The sequence below is a fragment of the Aquarana catesbeiana genome, linkage group LG06 (genome assembly GCF_042186555.1).
Source record: "Aquarana catesbeiana isolate 2022-GZ linkage group LG06, ASM4218655v1, whole genome shotgun sequence".
Lineage (NCBI taxonomy): Eukaryota > Metazoa > Chordata > Amphibia > Anura > Ranidae > Aquarana > Aquarana catesbeiana.
Genome location: NC_133329.1, coordinates 8508044 through 8523386, shown reverse-complemented (window position 1 = coordinate 8523386; position 15343 = coordinate 8508044). Strand labels below are relative to the sequence as shown.

The window sequence follows — 15343 nt, the reverse complement described above, 5'->3', positions numbered from 1 at the left end:
TATTTGTGGGGAAAAAATGACATCAATTTTTTTTGGATATAACGTCGCACGACCGCGCAATCGTCAGTTAAAGCGACGCAGTAATGTAATGATCTGCACTCCGCTTGTTGCTCTTAAAATGTCTTCATTTTATTGAATAGCCACAGTGAACAAATGCAGATTAAGTAAATTGACGCGTTTCAGCCTATAAGGCCTTAGTCATAACCATTATGGCTAAGGTCTTATAGGCTGAAACGTGTCAACGGACAGTTGGCAACCTTACGTGGCGTGCTCACAACACACTTTTTATTATAGGAATAGATCATCATCAGACACAAAGAACAGATCGGCCATCAGACACATGTATAGAACCTGCTGCAGCAAAACTGACATCTAGAAAGGAAAAAAAATGACATTTAAGTTGCTGGCAATACAGTACTATTGCCGGCAGTAGAAACATGTTAAAAAAAATCTAATCAATACCAGGCCCTTTGGACCTTTTGCCATTTGGCAAACACCCGAATTTGCAGGGAGCCACGCAGTGCATTCTAGGGCCCTGATTGGCTAAAGCAAAGCACCTGACCGCTGTCAAAGCCATGATTGGACAAAGTCATTATGATTTTGCCCAATCATGGCTCAGTGCTCATAGTCCCACCCCACACTATAAAAGTTTCCTTACCAAAGGAACCATTTTGGAGTGTGCTGTTGTAGTGGAGATAGCTAGAGCAGGGCTCAGTTTACTACTAGCGAGTTAGTGTGTTGTGACTCTGAGTGTAGAGTGTTAGTATAGTGTGTCAGTACAGTGTGAGAATAGTGTAGTATCAGTGTAGTGTGTTAGTGTAGTGCAGTGTTTAACACAGCATCACATAAAATGTAGTGCTGTATACAGTGCTGTATACCCTTTATTGTTTTTTTTTTTTGGTTGCTGCATGGTTTTTTTTTTTGCCCCATGCCTGCCCCACAGTCAGTGATGGTTTGGAGAGCCATGTCATCTGTTGGTGTTGAAAAAGGGGGCGGGTTAACTAAGGCTACTCCATTGCTGTTGCCCAGTAACACCAATATTGAAGATGGACTATCTCGGTACCCAGTAAGTGGACGCTTAAAAATATATTTAAAAATTTTACATTTTTTAAGAAGATTTGTTAAAAAAATAGACAATGTAAAGTATGTGACAAAATTGTGAAAGATAACACATTAACAATTATTTTTTCTAAAACCCATCAGGTAGGTGGGAGCAAGCTGATGCAGGTAAGAACAGATCCTCGACTAGTTTTGCGATGATTGTCACTTCTTCAGGAGGTGTTACCAAAAAGCATCTAAAATAAATAGATATAGTCTCATAGTTACATAGAAAATAAATTGTTATTACATTGCTTATTTAGAACTGTCAAATAGAATTGGGTAGATGGAGTGTGGAAAAAAGTAGTACAATTCACCAATGAAAGCCCCATAAGGGTGCAAGAGACGGCTATTGAGACACCACAGGTGGGTGTCTCACCCCGGGCGGACACGGGAGGCAAAAGGCGCGGTAATGGCTGAAATGGGATATAAATGTTCTAAATAAAATTGATAAAAAATATATGGTGGAAATCACCCTTGTGCACAAGCACCAGGATAGGAAGGGGAGTGGGGAAAAGGGGGGGATGGAGGGGGAGGGATGGGAAAGGGGAGAGGGAGTGGAAGAGGAAAGCAGGGGGGAGGAGGAAGGGAGAGAGGGAGGACAGGGAGGGGAGGAGGGGAGAAAAGGGGGAGAGGGAAAGGGGGAGAGAGAGGGGGGAAGGGAAGGGGGAAGAAGGGGGAAGCGGGGAAGAAAAATGGGGGAAAAAAGGGAGGGGAAGGGGAGGGGGAAGGAGGAGGGGAGAGGGAGGGGGAGGGGAAAGAAAGGGGGAGGGGAGAAGGGGGGTGGTGAAAGGAAATTTGGGGAAGTGGAAAGGGGCAAGGTGGAGCAGTGAGTGCACAGGGGGTGGCACTGAAAAAAGTAGGCACCCTATGGTGTCTTAATTAGATTTTCACACCCGGGAATGACAACACACTGGAGGGGCGTTTAAGGTAGATAGGAATCCAACCCCACTGGGAACGAGGTATGGAAAAAGGGGTCTGGTAGCAACAGCTTCTTGTTGTAAGATAATAGCCCGGTGGATGAATCATTCAACTATCTGCTGGTGTTGGTCCATTGTGTTTTATGAAGTCAGCACAGCCCTCTAGCAGGAAATTCTAGAGCTCTTCATGCTTCCCTCTGCTGACCAGCTTTATGGAGATGTTGGTTTAATTTTTCAGCAGTACTTGGCACCTCCCCCCACACTGCCAAAACTACCAATACCTGGTCACATGATCATGGTATCACTTTGCTTGATTGGCCAGAAAACTTGCCTGACCTAAACCCTATAGAGAATCTGTGGGGTATTGTCAAGAGGAAGATGAGAGACACCAGACCCAACAATGCAGATGAGCTGAAGGACACTATCAAAGCAACCCGGGCTTCTATAATACCTCAGCAGTGCCACAGGCTTATCGCTTCCATGCCACGCCGTATTGATGCAAAAGGAGCCCCAACCAAGTATTGAGTGAATACTATACTGTACATGGACAGGCTTCTCACTGAGCCAACATTTCTTAATTAAAAACCCTTTTTTTAATTGGTCTTACGTAATATTCTGATTTTCTGAGATACTGAATTTTGGGTTTTCACTAGCTATAAGCCATAATCATCAAAATTAAAAGAAAGAAATACTTGAAATATATAACTCTGTGTGTAACACATCTATATATAATATAGGAGTTTCACTTTTTGAATTGAATTACTGAAATAAATGAACATTTTAATGATCTTCTAATTTTATGAAATGCTCCTGTATATCCCATAGTTTATGGACTCTATAACTTTCCTACAGATTAAATAATATACACTAATTTGGATTATTTTCACAAAAAAAATGTAGCAGAATACATTTTGATCTAAATGTATGAAGAAAGATTATTAGATTGCTAAATTTTGCAATAGAAACAATGAAAAACATGTTTTTTTTCCATGTTTATGGTCTTTTTTTTTTGTTTTGTATATTTAGCAAAGAATACAAAAACCCAGTGGTGGTTAAAGAGGAAGTAAACCCTCGATAAAAAATGTTTCTTCTCCCTCCCCTGCAAAGTAAATACATAATGTGCTAGTATGCATCACATTATGTGACACTAACCTGCAAACGAAGCCCATGCTGTCCCCGCTGCATCCATCTTCGTCTGTCTTCTTTCTGGGGCCACGGATTCCGCCTCTGTGACTGGCCGGAGTCGCTGACATCACTCCCGTGCGGGAGCCGACGGTCATGGCACTCGCTACTGAAAAAATGGCACGGTGCCCGTTTCTTCAGAGCGCATGCACCGATGACATCATCGGCGCAGTATACTGTAAATATCTCCTAAACGGCACACGTTTAGGATATATTTACAGTAGTTATAGGTAAACCTTATTCTAGGCTTACATATAGGTAGAATGTGTAAAGGGAGGTTTACAACCTCTTTAAATACCACCAAAAAAAGCTCTATTTGTGTGAAAAAAAAGATAAAAATATCTTATCCTAATGGGAGTGTTGATTGTCAATTTAAGCAAGCTGTTAGCAAGCTTCAGCAGGCTTTTACCAAGCTTCAAGAAGTGCTGAAGCCTGCTAGCAGCTTGCTTAAAGTGGCAATCAACACTGCCATTAGGATCTGTTTTCAACATTAGCAAACTGGAGCTGAATGGTACTTTAAACACTTCAAAAAATCTTTCTGAAAGCTCTGAAAATGCTTTGTCAAAGCTTGCTGCTCACATTGCTCTTTTACAAGCTGAAGTGAAACAGGCTTTCTTTTTTTTAATTTTATTTGATTCCACATTTTAAAAAAATGTTATTACTTTATTTTTTATTTAACTTTATTGCTTATCACAAGAGGATTACCTAACCTCCAAAGTGATATCATTAGGCAGGTGGCAGGTGTTCTTTATGGAGACATTAGGGGTTTATTAGACCCCTGATTGCTCCCCTTACATCAACAGCAGCTAACCAAGCACAGATCATGCTTGATTAGCTGTTTCCCTGGTCCCAGCAGCCGGGGAATGACAACTCCTTAACTGGAAACTCTCAGAGCTGAGCGCTTCGGGGTTCATGGAGAGCAGACTACAGAATGCAGATGTGTTGGACCTCACTATACACTGCTATGTGGAAATTAGCAGAAGAAAGTATTGAGGAGTCAGATTGAAGCCGACATTGCAGGTTGTAGTTAGAAGTTTGTATTTTGATAATTGGAAGCCAGTAATCAGATAGACAGGGAAGCAGAATTTGTGAAGTCAGAGACAGGGGCAGGTATTAGGATGGATGGTATTGGTTCCAGTCTGTTTATTGATTTGTATTTGGTTTTTTTTGTGACTTAGGATTGGTGTGTACCATTTCCCTTGGCTCCTATTCCTGCTATGATCCTTGTGTGACCCGCACTGTGCTCAATGAGCCCTGGAGAAGCGTAACCTACACACAATCCTCCATCCTGAACTGTGATAGTTCCATGAACGGATGGTATCAGTTTAATAGTAGTGGAGGTGTTCGTATACCAGAATACTGTGTACCCATATATAGATGTAATACGCACGCTCCAGTGTGGATGAATGGAGCACATCCGGTTATTACAGACGGCATTGTGAATCGCACGGCTTGTGCTAACTGGGGTGGAGACTGCTGCCAATGGACATCAACCATCCAAGTTAAAGCTTGTCCCCTGGGATACTATGTGTACAAATTAATCGGAACTCCAGCATCAGGTTGCTACTTGTCCTATTGTACAGGTAAGTGACTCATTTCCTTTTCCTCGTTTAAAAAAAAAAAAAAATAGTCATTATACATATTAAGGTTTAAAGTCCTCCAGGTTGCAGAATATCTGGAGGTATCAAATCAAGATTACCTGAATTTTCAGTGTTTTTGTTGGCTTTAGTGTAACTAAATGTAGGCAAATCACTGCACTTAATGCCCAGCATTTTACTTCTTTTTAGGTAGATCCCGGAAGAGTTCTGTCAGGCTTTTATTTCTGGAAAGTTTAGCGTGGCATTTCTCAACCTGTTTACCTCAGAGGAGCCCTTGAATTATTTTAAGCCATAGAAAACCCCCCCGCTAAAAGTTAATAAATCTACAACTCTTGATATATTAGCGTAATTAATAATGCCCCGTACACACGATCGGAAATTCCGCCAGTAAAATTCGGATGTGAGCTTTTGGTCAGAAATTCCAACCATGTGTATGCTCCATCGTATTTTTGCTGGCGGAATTCCAGCCAGCAAAAGATTGAGAGCAGGTTCTCTATTTTCCCATCGGAAAAAGTTCCTATCTGAAATTCGGTTTGTCTGTAACCGATTTTGACGTGCAAAAAACGACCCTTGCTCAGAAACAATTCGACACATGCTCGGAAGCATTGAACTTCATTTTCTCGGCTCGTCGTAGTGTTGTACGTCACTGCGTTAATTTACATGAACTGCATATATGTAGACAGTCTCTTAGAAAAGTATTGGATGAGAAAATATCCTCATTGGGAGAGAAGATTCTCAATTAGTGTAACCAGGGATAAAGGAGGACCACCATCTCTGGTTTTCTCAGGCTGGCTTCAAAAGGTCTAGGTCAAAAATAGATTAGGTTGCTCCCCAGATGGCCCATTTTGTCTATAGGACTCAGTTCCCATCCATCCATTATGTGTCAGCAAAAATTGTCCTTAAAAAGAATTGAGCACTAATCAGCATGCAATCCCCCTCCTCCCAAGACAAATCTGCCCCCCTGTCTGAAATCCATCTCCTAGCACAAATCTTTTCCACCCCGCCCCCTCCCAGCTCAATTTTTGTAATCTGTGGAGAGGAGTTCATGTTCTGTATCTGTAAAATAACAATCTTTTACAAGTGGGATCTTCACTGTACGTATTTCATGATTTGTTCTTTTTTTTTGTGGAGATCACCAAAAGCTCTCCCAGACCCGGTAAGTGTTTTGGGCTTTTGTCAACTTTCGCTTCGGGAAGATGACATCATAACATGATAACATAACATTTAATTTTAGTGTAAAATGCAGTGCCAGGACTAGGGATGGTGTGAACACCCCCTGGTTCGGGTCGCATCCAGAACATGCAAACAGGCAAAAAATTTGTTCGCACACGTGAACACCGTTAAAGTCTATAGGACACGAACATGACAAATCAAAAGTGCTAATTTTAAGGGTTAATATGCAAGTTATTGTCATAAAAAGTGTTTGGGGACCCGGGTCCTGCCTCAGGGGACATGGATCAATGCAAAAAAAGTTTTAAAAATGGCCGTTTTTTTTGGGAGCAGTGATTTTAATAATGTTTAAAGTGAAACAATAAAAGTGAAATATTCCTTTAAATTTCCTATCTGTGGGGTGTCTATAGCATGCCTGTAAAGTGGCGCATGTTTCCCGTGTTTATAACAGTCCGAGAGCAAAATGACATTTCTAAAGGAAAAAAGTCACTTAAAAGTACTAGCGCTAGTTCCGGCTATTAATGAATTGTCGGTCCCGACAATACACATAATAGTCATTGAAAGTCATTAAAAAAATTTAAAAAACATGCGTGGGGGTCCCCCAAAATTCCATTACCAGGCCCTTCAGGTCTGGTATGGATATTAAGGGGAACTCCGCGCCACAATTTGAAAAAAAGTGGCGTGGGGTTCCCCCCAAAAATCCATACCAGTCTCTTCAGGTCTGGTATGGATTTTAAGGGGAACCCCGCGCCAAAATTTAAAAAAAAATGTTGTGGGGTTCCCCCAAAAATCCACACCAGATCCTTATCCGAGCACGCCACCTGGCAGCCCACAGGAAAAGATGGGGGGACGAGAGAGTGCCCCCCCTCCTGAACCGTACCAGGCCACATGCCCTCAATATGGGGAGGATGTCCCCATGTTGATGGGGACAAGGGCCTCATCCCCACAACCCTTACCCAGTGGTTGTGGGGGTCTGCGGGTGGGGGGCTTATCGGAATCTGGAAGCCCCCTTTAACAAGGGGACCCCCAGATCCCGGCCTCCCTCCCTGTGCGAAATGGTAACGGGGTACAAATGTATCCCTACTATTTCACAAAAAGAAAGGAGACAGCTTGGGACAAGTCCTTTATTAAAAATAAAAAATAAAAAAGAGATTCCAGCGATGTAATCCAATAAATCCATGCTCCTACTCCAGCGATGTAATCCAATTCTCCATCTCCAGCGATGGATGATCTCCAGCGATTCCAGCGAGGAACACGCACAGGATCCTGCCTCCACCGGAGGCACCCAGCCAATGATGCAGCTCTAGCTTGACAGCTCTTATGTAACTGAGGGCGGGGCCACCCGTCATGTGACCCCATCCCCCTCTGACAAGTGGAAACGCCAGTGTTTCCCAGTGACGTGTACGGGTGACCCCGCTCCCCTCTGATGCAACGGGAATGCTGCGTTGCATCATATTAACCTTTAAAATTAGCACTTTAGATTTCTCCCATCGACTTTTAAAGGGTGTTCCGCGCCTTTTCGAATTTGCCGCGAACACCCCAAATTGTTCGCTATGCGGCGAACAGCCAATGTTCGAGTCAAAATTATGTTCAAATCAAACAGATAGCCCATCCCTAGCCAGGACTAATCCCCCCCACACAAAATTCCCCTCCTAGAACATATCTTACTTGAGTGGTGTTGACAGGCAGCTGGGAAGCAGTAAAAAGGCAACCAAATCACCTGTTCTCAATGTCCGTGTGAAAGATCCCTATCAAACAATGCTGAAGAATATAAAATACAATATAATATAAAGAAATAGAATACAATATAATGAAATGACTGATCCCATCTTTCCTTTTCCAGAGACCACCAGCAGCTCTACAACCATCGGTAAGTGTTTAATTATTACTATCTTGTGTTATAGGAAAATTAAGGAATGTGTCAGATAGGTGAATTTACCATCTCACTTTTTAATGGGGTGTGATGTCATTTATTAAGAGCCAAATGTGGTGATAACACCCATAGGGGAATATGAGCACAGGGAGGAATATGAGCTGTGGAGGTCCACATTGCAGATGTGTTCCAACCGTTGGAATAGTGCCTTGTGCAGAATGAAAGGCATTACAACCCAATTCACAGATGTTCATGAGTTATTGCGTCTTGTGGTTTTACCACATGTTACCGCAATCCATAAGTGTGAATGATTTCACTTTAACCACTTCAGCTACGGAAAGTTTTACCCCTTTCATGACCAGGCCATTTTTTCCGATACGGCACTTTACCTGGTAATTGCGTGGTCATGAAACACTGTACACAAACAAAACGTATATCATTTTTTGACACAAATAGGACTTTCTTGTGAAGGTATTTGTGGGTTTTTATTTTCTATTATTTAAATGAGAAAACACTGAAAATTGTGAAAAAAAAATATTTTTTACTTTCTGCTATAAAACATACCCAACAAAAATGTAAAAATCAAATTTCTTCATAAATGTTGTCCAAAATGTATTCTTCCACGTGCCCTTCTTTAAAAAAATCCAATAAGTGAATATTGATTGGTTTGTGTGAAAGTTAAAGCATCTACAAACCAGTGGCGGCTGGTGCTCAAATTTTTTCTTGGGCGCAAACAAATGGCGCTAAAAGAAAGCTCTATTTGTGGGGAAAAAATGACATCAATTTTTTTTGGATATAACGTCGCACGACCGCGCAATCGTCAGTTAAAGCGACGCAGTAATGTAATGATCCGCACTCCGCTTGTTGCTCTTAAAATGTCTTCATTTTATTGAATAGCCACAGTGAACAAATGCAGATTAAGTAAATTGACGCGTTTCAGCCTATAAGGCCTTAGTCATAACCATTATGGCTAAGGTCTTATAGGCTGAAACGTGTCAACGGACAGTTGGCAACCTTACGTGGCGTGCTCACAACACACTTTTTATTATAGGAATAGATCATCATCAGACACAAAGAACAGATCGGCCATCAGACACATGTATAGAACCTGCTGCAGCAAAACTGACATCTAGAAAGGAAAAAAAATGACATTTAAGTTGCTGGCAATACAGTACCATTGCCGGCAGTAGAAACATGTTAAAAAAAATCTAATCAATACCAGGCCCTTTGGACCTTTTGCCATTTGGCAAACACCCGAATTTGCAGGGAGCCACGCAGTGCATTCTAGGGCCCTGATTGGCTAAAGCAAAGCACCTGACCGCTGTCAAAGCCATGATTGGACAAAGTCATTATGATTTTGCCCAATCATGGCTCAGTGCTCATAGTCCCACCCCACACTATAAAAGTTTCCTTACCAAAGGAACCATTTTGGAGTGTGCTGTTGTAGTGGAGATAGCTAGAGCAGGGCTCAGTTTACTACTAGCGAGTTAGTGTGTTGTGACTCTGAGTGTAGAGTGTTAGTATAGTGTGTCAGTACAGTGTGAGAATAGTGTAGTATCAGTGTAGTGTGTTAGTGTAGTGCAGTGTTTAACACAGCATCACATAAAATGTAGTGCTGTATACAGTGCTGTATACCCTTTATTGTTTTTTTTTTTGGTTGCTGCATGGTTTTTTTTTTTGCCCCATGCCTGCCCCACAGTCAGTGATGGTTTGGAGAGCCATGTCATCTGTTGGTGTTGAAAAAGGGGGCGGGTTAACTAAGGCTACTCCATTGCTGTTGCCCAGTAACACCAATATTGAAGATGGACTATCTCGGTACCCAGTAAGTGGACGCTTAAAAATATATTTAAAAATTTTACATTTTTTAAGAAGATTTGTTAAAAAAATAGACAATGTAAAGTATGTGACAAAATTGTGAAAGATAACACATTAACAATTATTTTTTCTAAAACCCATCAGGTAGGTGGGAGCAAGCTGATGCAGGTAAGAACAGATCCTCGACTAGTTTTGCGATGATTGTCACTTCTTCAGGAGGTGTTACCAAAAAGCATCTAAAATAAAAAGATATAGTCTCATAGTTACATAGAAAATAAATTGTTATTACATTGCTTATTTAGAACTGTCAAATAGAATTGGGTAGATGGAGTGTGGAAAAAAGTAGTACAATTCACCAATGAAAGCCCCATAAGGGTGCAAGAGACGGCTATTGAGACACCACAGGTGGGTGTCTCACCCCGGGCGGACACGGGAGGCAAAAGGCGCGGTAATGGCTGAAATGGGATATAAATGTTCTAAATAAAATTGATAAAAAATATGTGGTGGAAATCACCCTTGTGCACAAGCACCAGGATAGGAAGGGGAGTGGGGAAAAGGGGGGGGGGTGGAGTGGGGGGATGGAGGGGGAGGGATGGGAAAGGGGAGAGGGAGTGGAAGAGGAAAGCAGGGGGGAGGAGGAAGGGAGAGAGGGAGGACAGGGAGGGGAGGAGGGGAGGAGGGGAGAAAAGGGGGAGAGGGAAAGGGGGCGAGGGAAAGGGGGCGAGAGAGGGGGAAGGGAAGGGGGAAGAAGGGGGAAGCGGGGAAGAAAAATGGGGGAAAAAAGGGAGGGGAAGGGGAGGGGGAAGGAGGAGGGGAGAGGAGGGGAGAGGGAGGGGGAGGGGAAAGAAAGGGGGAGGGGAGAAGGGGGGTGGTGAAAGGAAATTTGGGGAAGTGGAAAGGGGCAAGGTGGAGCAGTGAGTGCACAGGGGGTGGCACTGAAAAAAGTAGGCACCCTATGGTGTCTTAATTAGATTTTCACACCCGGGAATGACAACACACTGGAGGGGCGTTTAAGGTAGATAGTAATCCAACCCCACTGGGAACGAGGTATGGAAAAAGGGGTCTGGTAGCAACAGCTTCTTGTTGTAAGATAATAGCCCGGTGGATGAATCATTCAACTATCTGCTGGTGTTGGTCCATTGTGTTTTATGAAGTCAGCACAGCCCTCTAGCAGGAAATTCTAGAGCTCTTCATGCTTCCCTCTGCTGACCAGCTTTATGGAGATGTTGGTTTAATTTTTCAGCAGTACTTGGCACCTCCCCCCACACTGACAAAACTACCAATACCTGGTCACATGATCATGGTATCACTTTGCTTGATTGGCCAGAAAACTTGCCTGACCTAAACCCTATAGAGAATCTGTGGGGTATTGTCAAGAGGAAGATGAGAGACACCAGACCCAACAATGCAGATGAGCTGAAGGACACTATCAAAGCAACCTGGGCTTCTATAATACCTCAGCAGTGCCACAGGCTTATCGCTTCCATGCCACGCCGTATTGATGCAAAAGGAGCCCCAACCAAGTATTGAGTGAATACTATACTGTACATGGACAGGCTTCTCACTGAGCCAACATTTCTTAATTAAAAACCCTTTTTTTAATTGGTCTTACGTAATATTCTGATTTTCTGAGATACTGAATTTTGGGTTTTCACTAGCTATAAGCCATAATCATCAAAATTAAAAGAAAGAAATACTTGAAATATATAAGTCTGTGTGTAACACATCTATATATAATATAGGAGTTTCACTTTTTGAATTGAATTACTGAAATAAATGAACATTTTAATGATCTTCTAATTTTATGAAATGCTCCTGTATATCCCATAGTTTATGGACTCTATAACTTTCCTACAGATTAAATAATATACACTAATTTGGATTATTTTCACAAAAAAAATGTAGCAGAATACATTTTGATCTAAATGTATGAAGAAAGATTATTAGATTGCTAAATTTTGCAATAGAAACAATGAAAAACATGTTTTTTTTCCATGTTTATGGTCTTTTTTTTTGTTTTGTATATTTAGCAAAGAATACAAAAACCCAGTGGTGGTTAAAGAGGAAGTAAACCCCCGATAAAAAATGTTTCTTCTCCCTCCCCTGCAAAGTAAATACATAATGTGCTAGTATGCATCACATTATGTGACACTAACCTGCAAACGAAGCCCATGCTGTCCCCGTTGCATCCATCTTCGTCTGTCTTCTTTCTGGGGCCACGGATTCCGCCTCTGTGACTGGCCGGAGTCGCTGACATCACTCCCGTGCGGGAGCCGACGGTCATGGCACTCGCTACTGAAAAAATGGCACGGTGCCCGTTTCTTCAGAGCGCATGCACCGATGACATCATCGGCGCAGTATACTGTAAATATCTCCTAAACGGCACACGTTTAGGATATATTTACAGTAGTTATAGGTAAACCTTATTCTAGGCTTACATATAGGTAGAATGTGTAAAGGGAGGTTTACAACCTCTTTAAATACCACCAAAAAAAGCTCTATTTGTGTGAAAAAAAAGATAAAAATATCTTATCCTAATGGGAGTGTTGATTGTCAATTTAAGCAAGCTGTTAGCAAGCTTCAGCAGGCTTTTACCAAGCTTCAAGAAGTGCTGAAGCCTGCTAGCAGCTTGCTTAAAGTGGCAATCAACACTGCCATTAGGATCTGTTTTCAACATTAGCAAACTGGAGCTGAATGGTACTTTAAACACTTCAAAAAATCTTTCTGAAAGCTCTGAAAATGCTTTATCAAAGCTTGCTGCTCACATTGCTCTTTTACAAGCTGAAGTGAAACAGGCTTTCTTTTTTTTAATTTTATTTGATTCCACATTTTAAAAAAATTGAAGCCGACATTGCAGGTTGTAGTTAGAAGTTTGTATTTTGATAATTGGAAGCCAGTAATCAGATAGACAGGGAAGCAGAATTTGTGAAGTCAGAGACAGGGGCAGGTATTAGGATGGATGGTATTGGTTCCAGTCTGTTTATTGATTTGTATTTGTTTTTTTTTGTGACTTAGGATTGGTGTGTACCATTTCCCTTGGCTCCTATTCCTGCTATGATCCTTGTGTGACCCGCACTGTGCTCAATGAGCCCTGGAGAAGCGTAAACTACACACAATCCTCCATCCTGAACTGTGATAGTTCCATGAACGGATGGTATCAGTTTAATAGTAGTGGAGGTGTTCGTATACCAGAATACTGTGTACCCATATATAGATGTAATACGTACGCTCCAGTGTGGATGAATGGAGCACATCCGGTTATTACAGACGGCATTGTTAATCGCACGGCTTGTGCTAACTGGGGTGGAGACTGCTGCCAATGGACATCAACCATCCAAGTTAAAGCTTGTCCCCTGGGATACTATGTGTACAAATTAATCGGAACTCCAGCATCAGGTTGCTACTTGACCTATTGTACAGGTAAGTGACTCATTTCCTTTTCCTTGTTTAAAAAAAAAAAATAGTCATTATACCTATTAAGGTTTAAAGTCCTCCAGGTTGCAGAATATCTGGAGGTATCAAATCAAGATTACCTGAGTTTTCAGTGTTTTTGTTGGCTTTAGTGTAACTAAATGTAGACAAATCACTGCACTTAATGCCCAGCATTTTACCTCTTTTTGGGTAGATCCCGGAAGAGTTCTGTCAGGCTTTTATTTCTGGAAAGTTTAGAGTGGCACTTCTCAACCTGTTTACCACAGAGGAGCCCTTGAATTATTTTAAGCCATAGAAAACCCCCCCGCTAAAAGTTAATAAATCTACAACTCTTGATATATTAGCGTAATTAATAATGCCCCGTACACACGATCGGAAATTCCGCCAGCAAAATTCGGATGTGAACTTTTGGTCAGAAATTCCAACCATGTGTATGCTCCATCGTATTTTTGCTGGCAGAATTCCAGCCAGCAAAAGATTGAGAGCAGGTTCTCTATTTTCCCATCGGAAAAAGTTCCTATCTGAAATTCGGTTTGTCTGTAACCGATTTTGACGTGCAAAAAACGACCCATGCTCAGAAACAATTCGACACATGCTCGGAAGCATTGAACTTCATTTTCTCGGCTCGTCGTAGTGTTGTACGTCACTGCGTTAATTTACATGAACTGCATATATGTAGACAGTCTCTTAGAAAAGTATTGGATGAGAAAATATCCTCATTGGGAGAGAAGATTCTCAATTAGTGTAACCAGGGATAAAGGAGGACCACCATCTCTGGTTTTCTCAGGCTGGCTTCAAAAGGTCTAGGTCAAAAATAGATTAGGTTGCTCCCCAGATGGCCCATTTTGTCTATAGGACTCAGTTCCCATCCATCCATTATGTGTCAGCAAAAATTGTCCTTAAAAAGAATTGAGCACTAATCAGCATGCAATCCCCCTCCTCCCAAGACAAATCTGCCCCCCTGTCTGAAATCCATCTCCTAGCACAAATCTTTTCCACCCCGCCCCCTCCCAGCTCAATTTTTGTAATCTGTGGAGAGGAGTTCATGTTCTGTATCTGTAAAATAACAATCTTTTACAAGTGGGATCTTCACTGTACGTATTTCATGATTTGTTCTTTTTTTTTGTGGAGATCACCAAAAGCTCTCCCAGACCCGGTAAGTGTTTTGGGCTTTTGTCAACTTTCGCTTCGGGAAGATGACATCATAACATGATAACATAACATTTAATTTTAGTGTAAAATGCAGTGCCAGGACTAGGGATGGTGTGAACACCCCCTGGTTCGGGTCGCATCCAGAACATGCAAACAGGCAAAAAATTTGTTCGCACACGTGAACACCGTTAAAGTCTATAGGACACGAACATGACAAATCAAAAGTGCTAATTTTAAGGGTTAATATGCAAGTTATTGTCATAAAAAGTGTTTGGGGACCCGGGTCCTGCCTCAGGGGACATGGATCAATGCAAAAAAAGTTTTAAAAATGGCCGTTTTTTTTGGGAGCAGTGATTTTAATAATGTTTAAAGTGAAACAATAAAAGTGAAATATTCCTTTAAATTTCCTATCTGTGGGTGTCTATAGCATGCCTGTAAAGTGGCGCATGTTTCCCGTGTTTATAACAGTCCGAGAGCAAAATGACATTTCTAAAGGAAAAAAGTCACTTAAAAGTACTAGCGCTAGTTCCGGCTATTAATGAATTGTCGGTCCCGACAATACACATAATAGTCATTGAAAGTCATTAAAAAAATTTAAAAAACATGCGTGGGGGTCCCCCAAAATTCCATTACCAGGCCCTTCAGGTCTGGTATGGATATTAAGGGGAACTCCGCGCCACAATTTGAAAAAAAGTGGCGTGGGGTTCCCCCCAAAAATCCATACCAGTCTCTTCAGGTCTGGTATGGATTTTAAGGGGAACCCCGCGCCAAAATTTAAAAAAAAATGTTGTGGGGTTCCCCCAAAAATCCACACCAGATCCTTATCCGAGCACGCCACCTGGCAGCCCACAGGAAAAGATGGGGGGACGAGAGAGTGCCCCCCCTCCTGAACCGTACCAGGCCACATGCCCTCAATATGGGGAGGATGTCCCCATGTTGATGGGGACAAGGGCCTCATCCCCACAACCCTTACCCAGTGGTTGTGGGGGTCTGCGGGTGGGGGGCTTATCGGAATCTGGAAGCCCCCTTTAACAAGGGGACCCCCAGATCCCGGCCTCCCTCCCTGTGCGAAATGGTAACGGGGTACAAATGTATCCCTACTA

The 15343-nt window shown here is 42.1% G+C and overlaps 1 protein-coding gene across 1 annotated transcript in view; it reads left to right on the top strand.

Moving 5' to 3' along the window:
* The window catches only part of LOC141148149 (uncharacterized), a 258778-nt gene that overhangs the window by 196939 nt on the left and 46496 nt on the right, over positions 1-15343 (top strand). The window contains exons 4-8 of the mRNA XM_073635334.1: positions 1204-1227; positions 4379-4783; positions 7812-7838; positions 9801-9824; positions 12672-13076. Of these exons, the coding sequence (XP_073491435.1) occupies positions 1204-1227; positions 4379-4783; positions 7812-7838; positions 9801-9824; positions 12672-13076 (885 nt within the window). The remainder of the gene's footprint in view (positions 1-1203; positions 1228-4378; positions 4784-7811; positions 7839-9800; positions 9825-12671; positions 13077-15343) is intronic.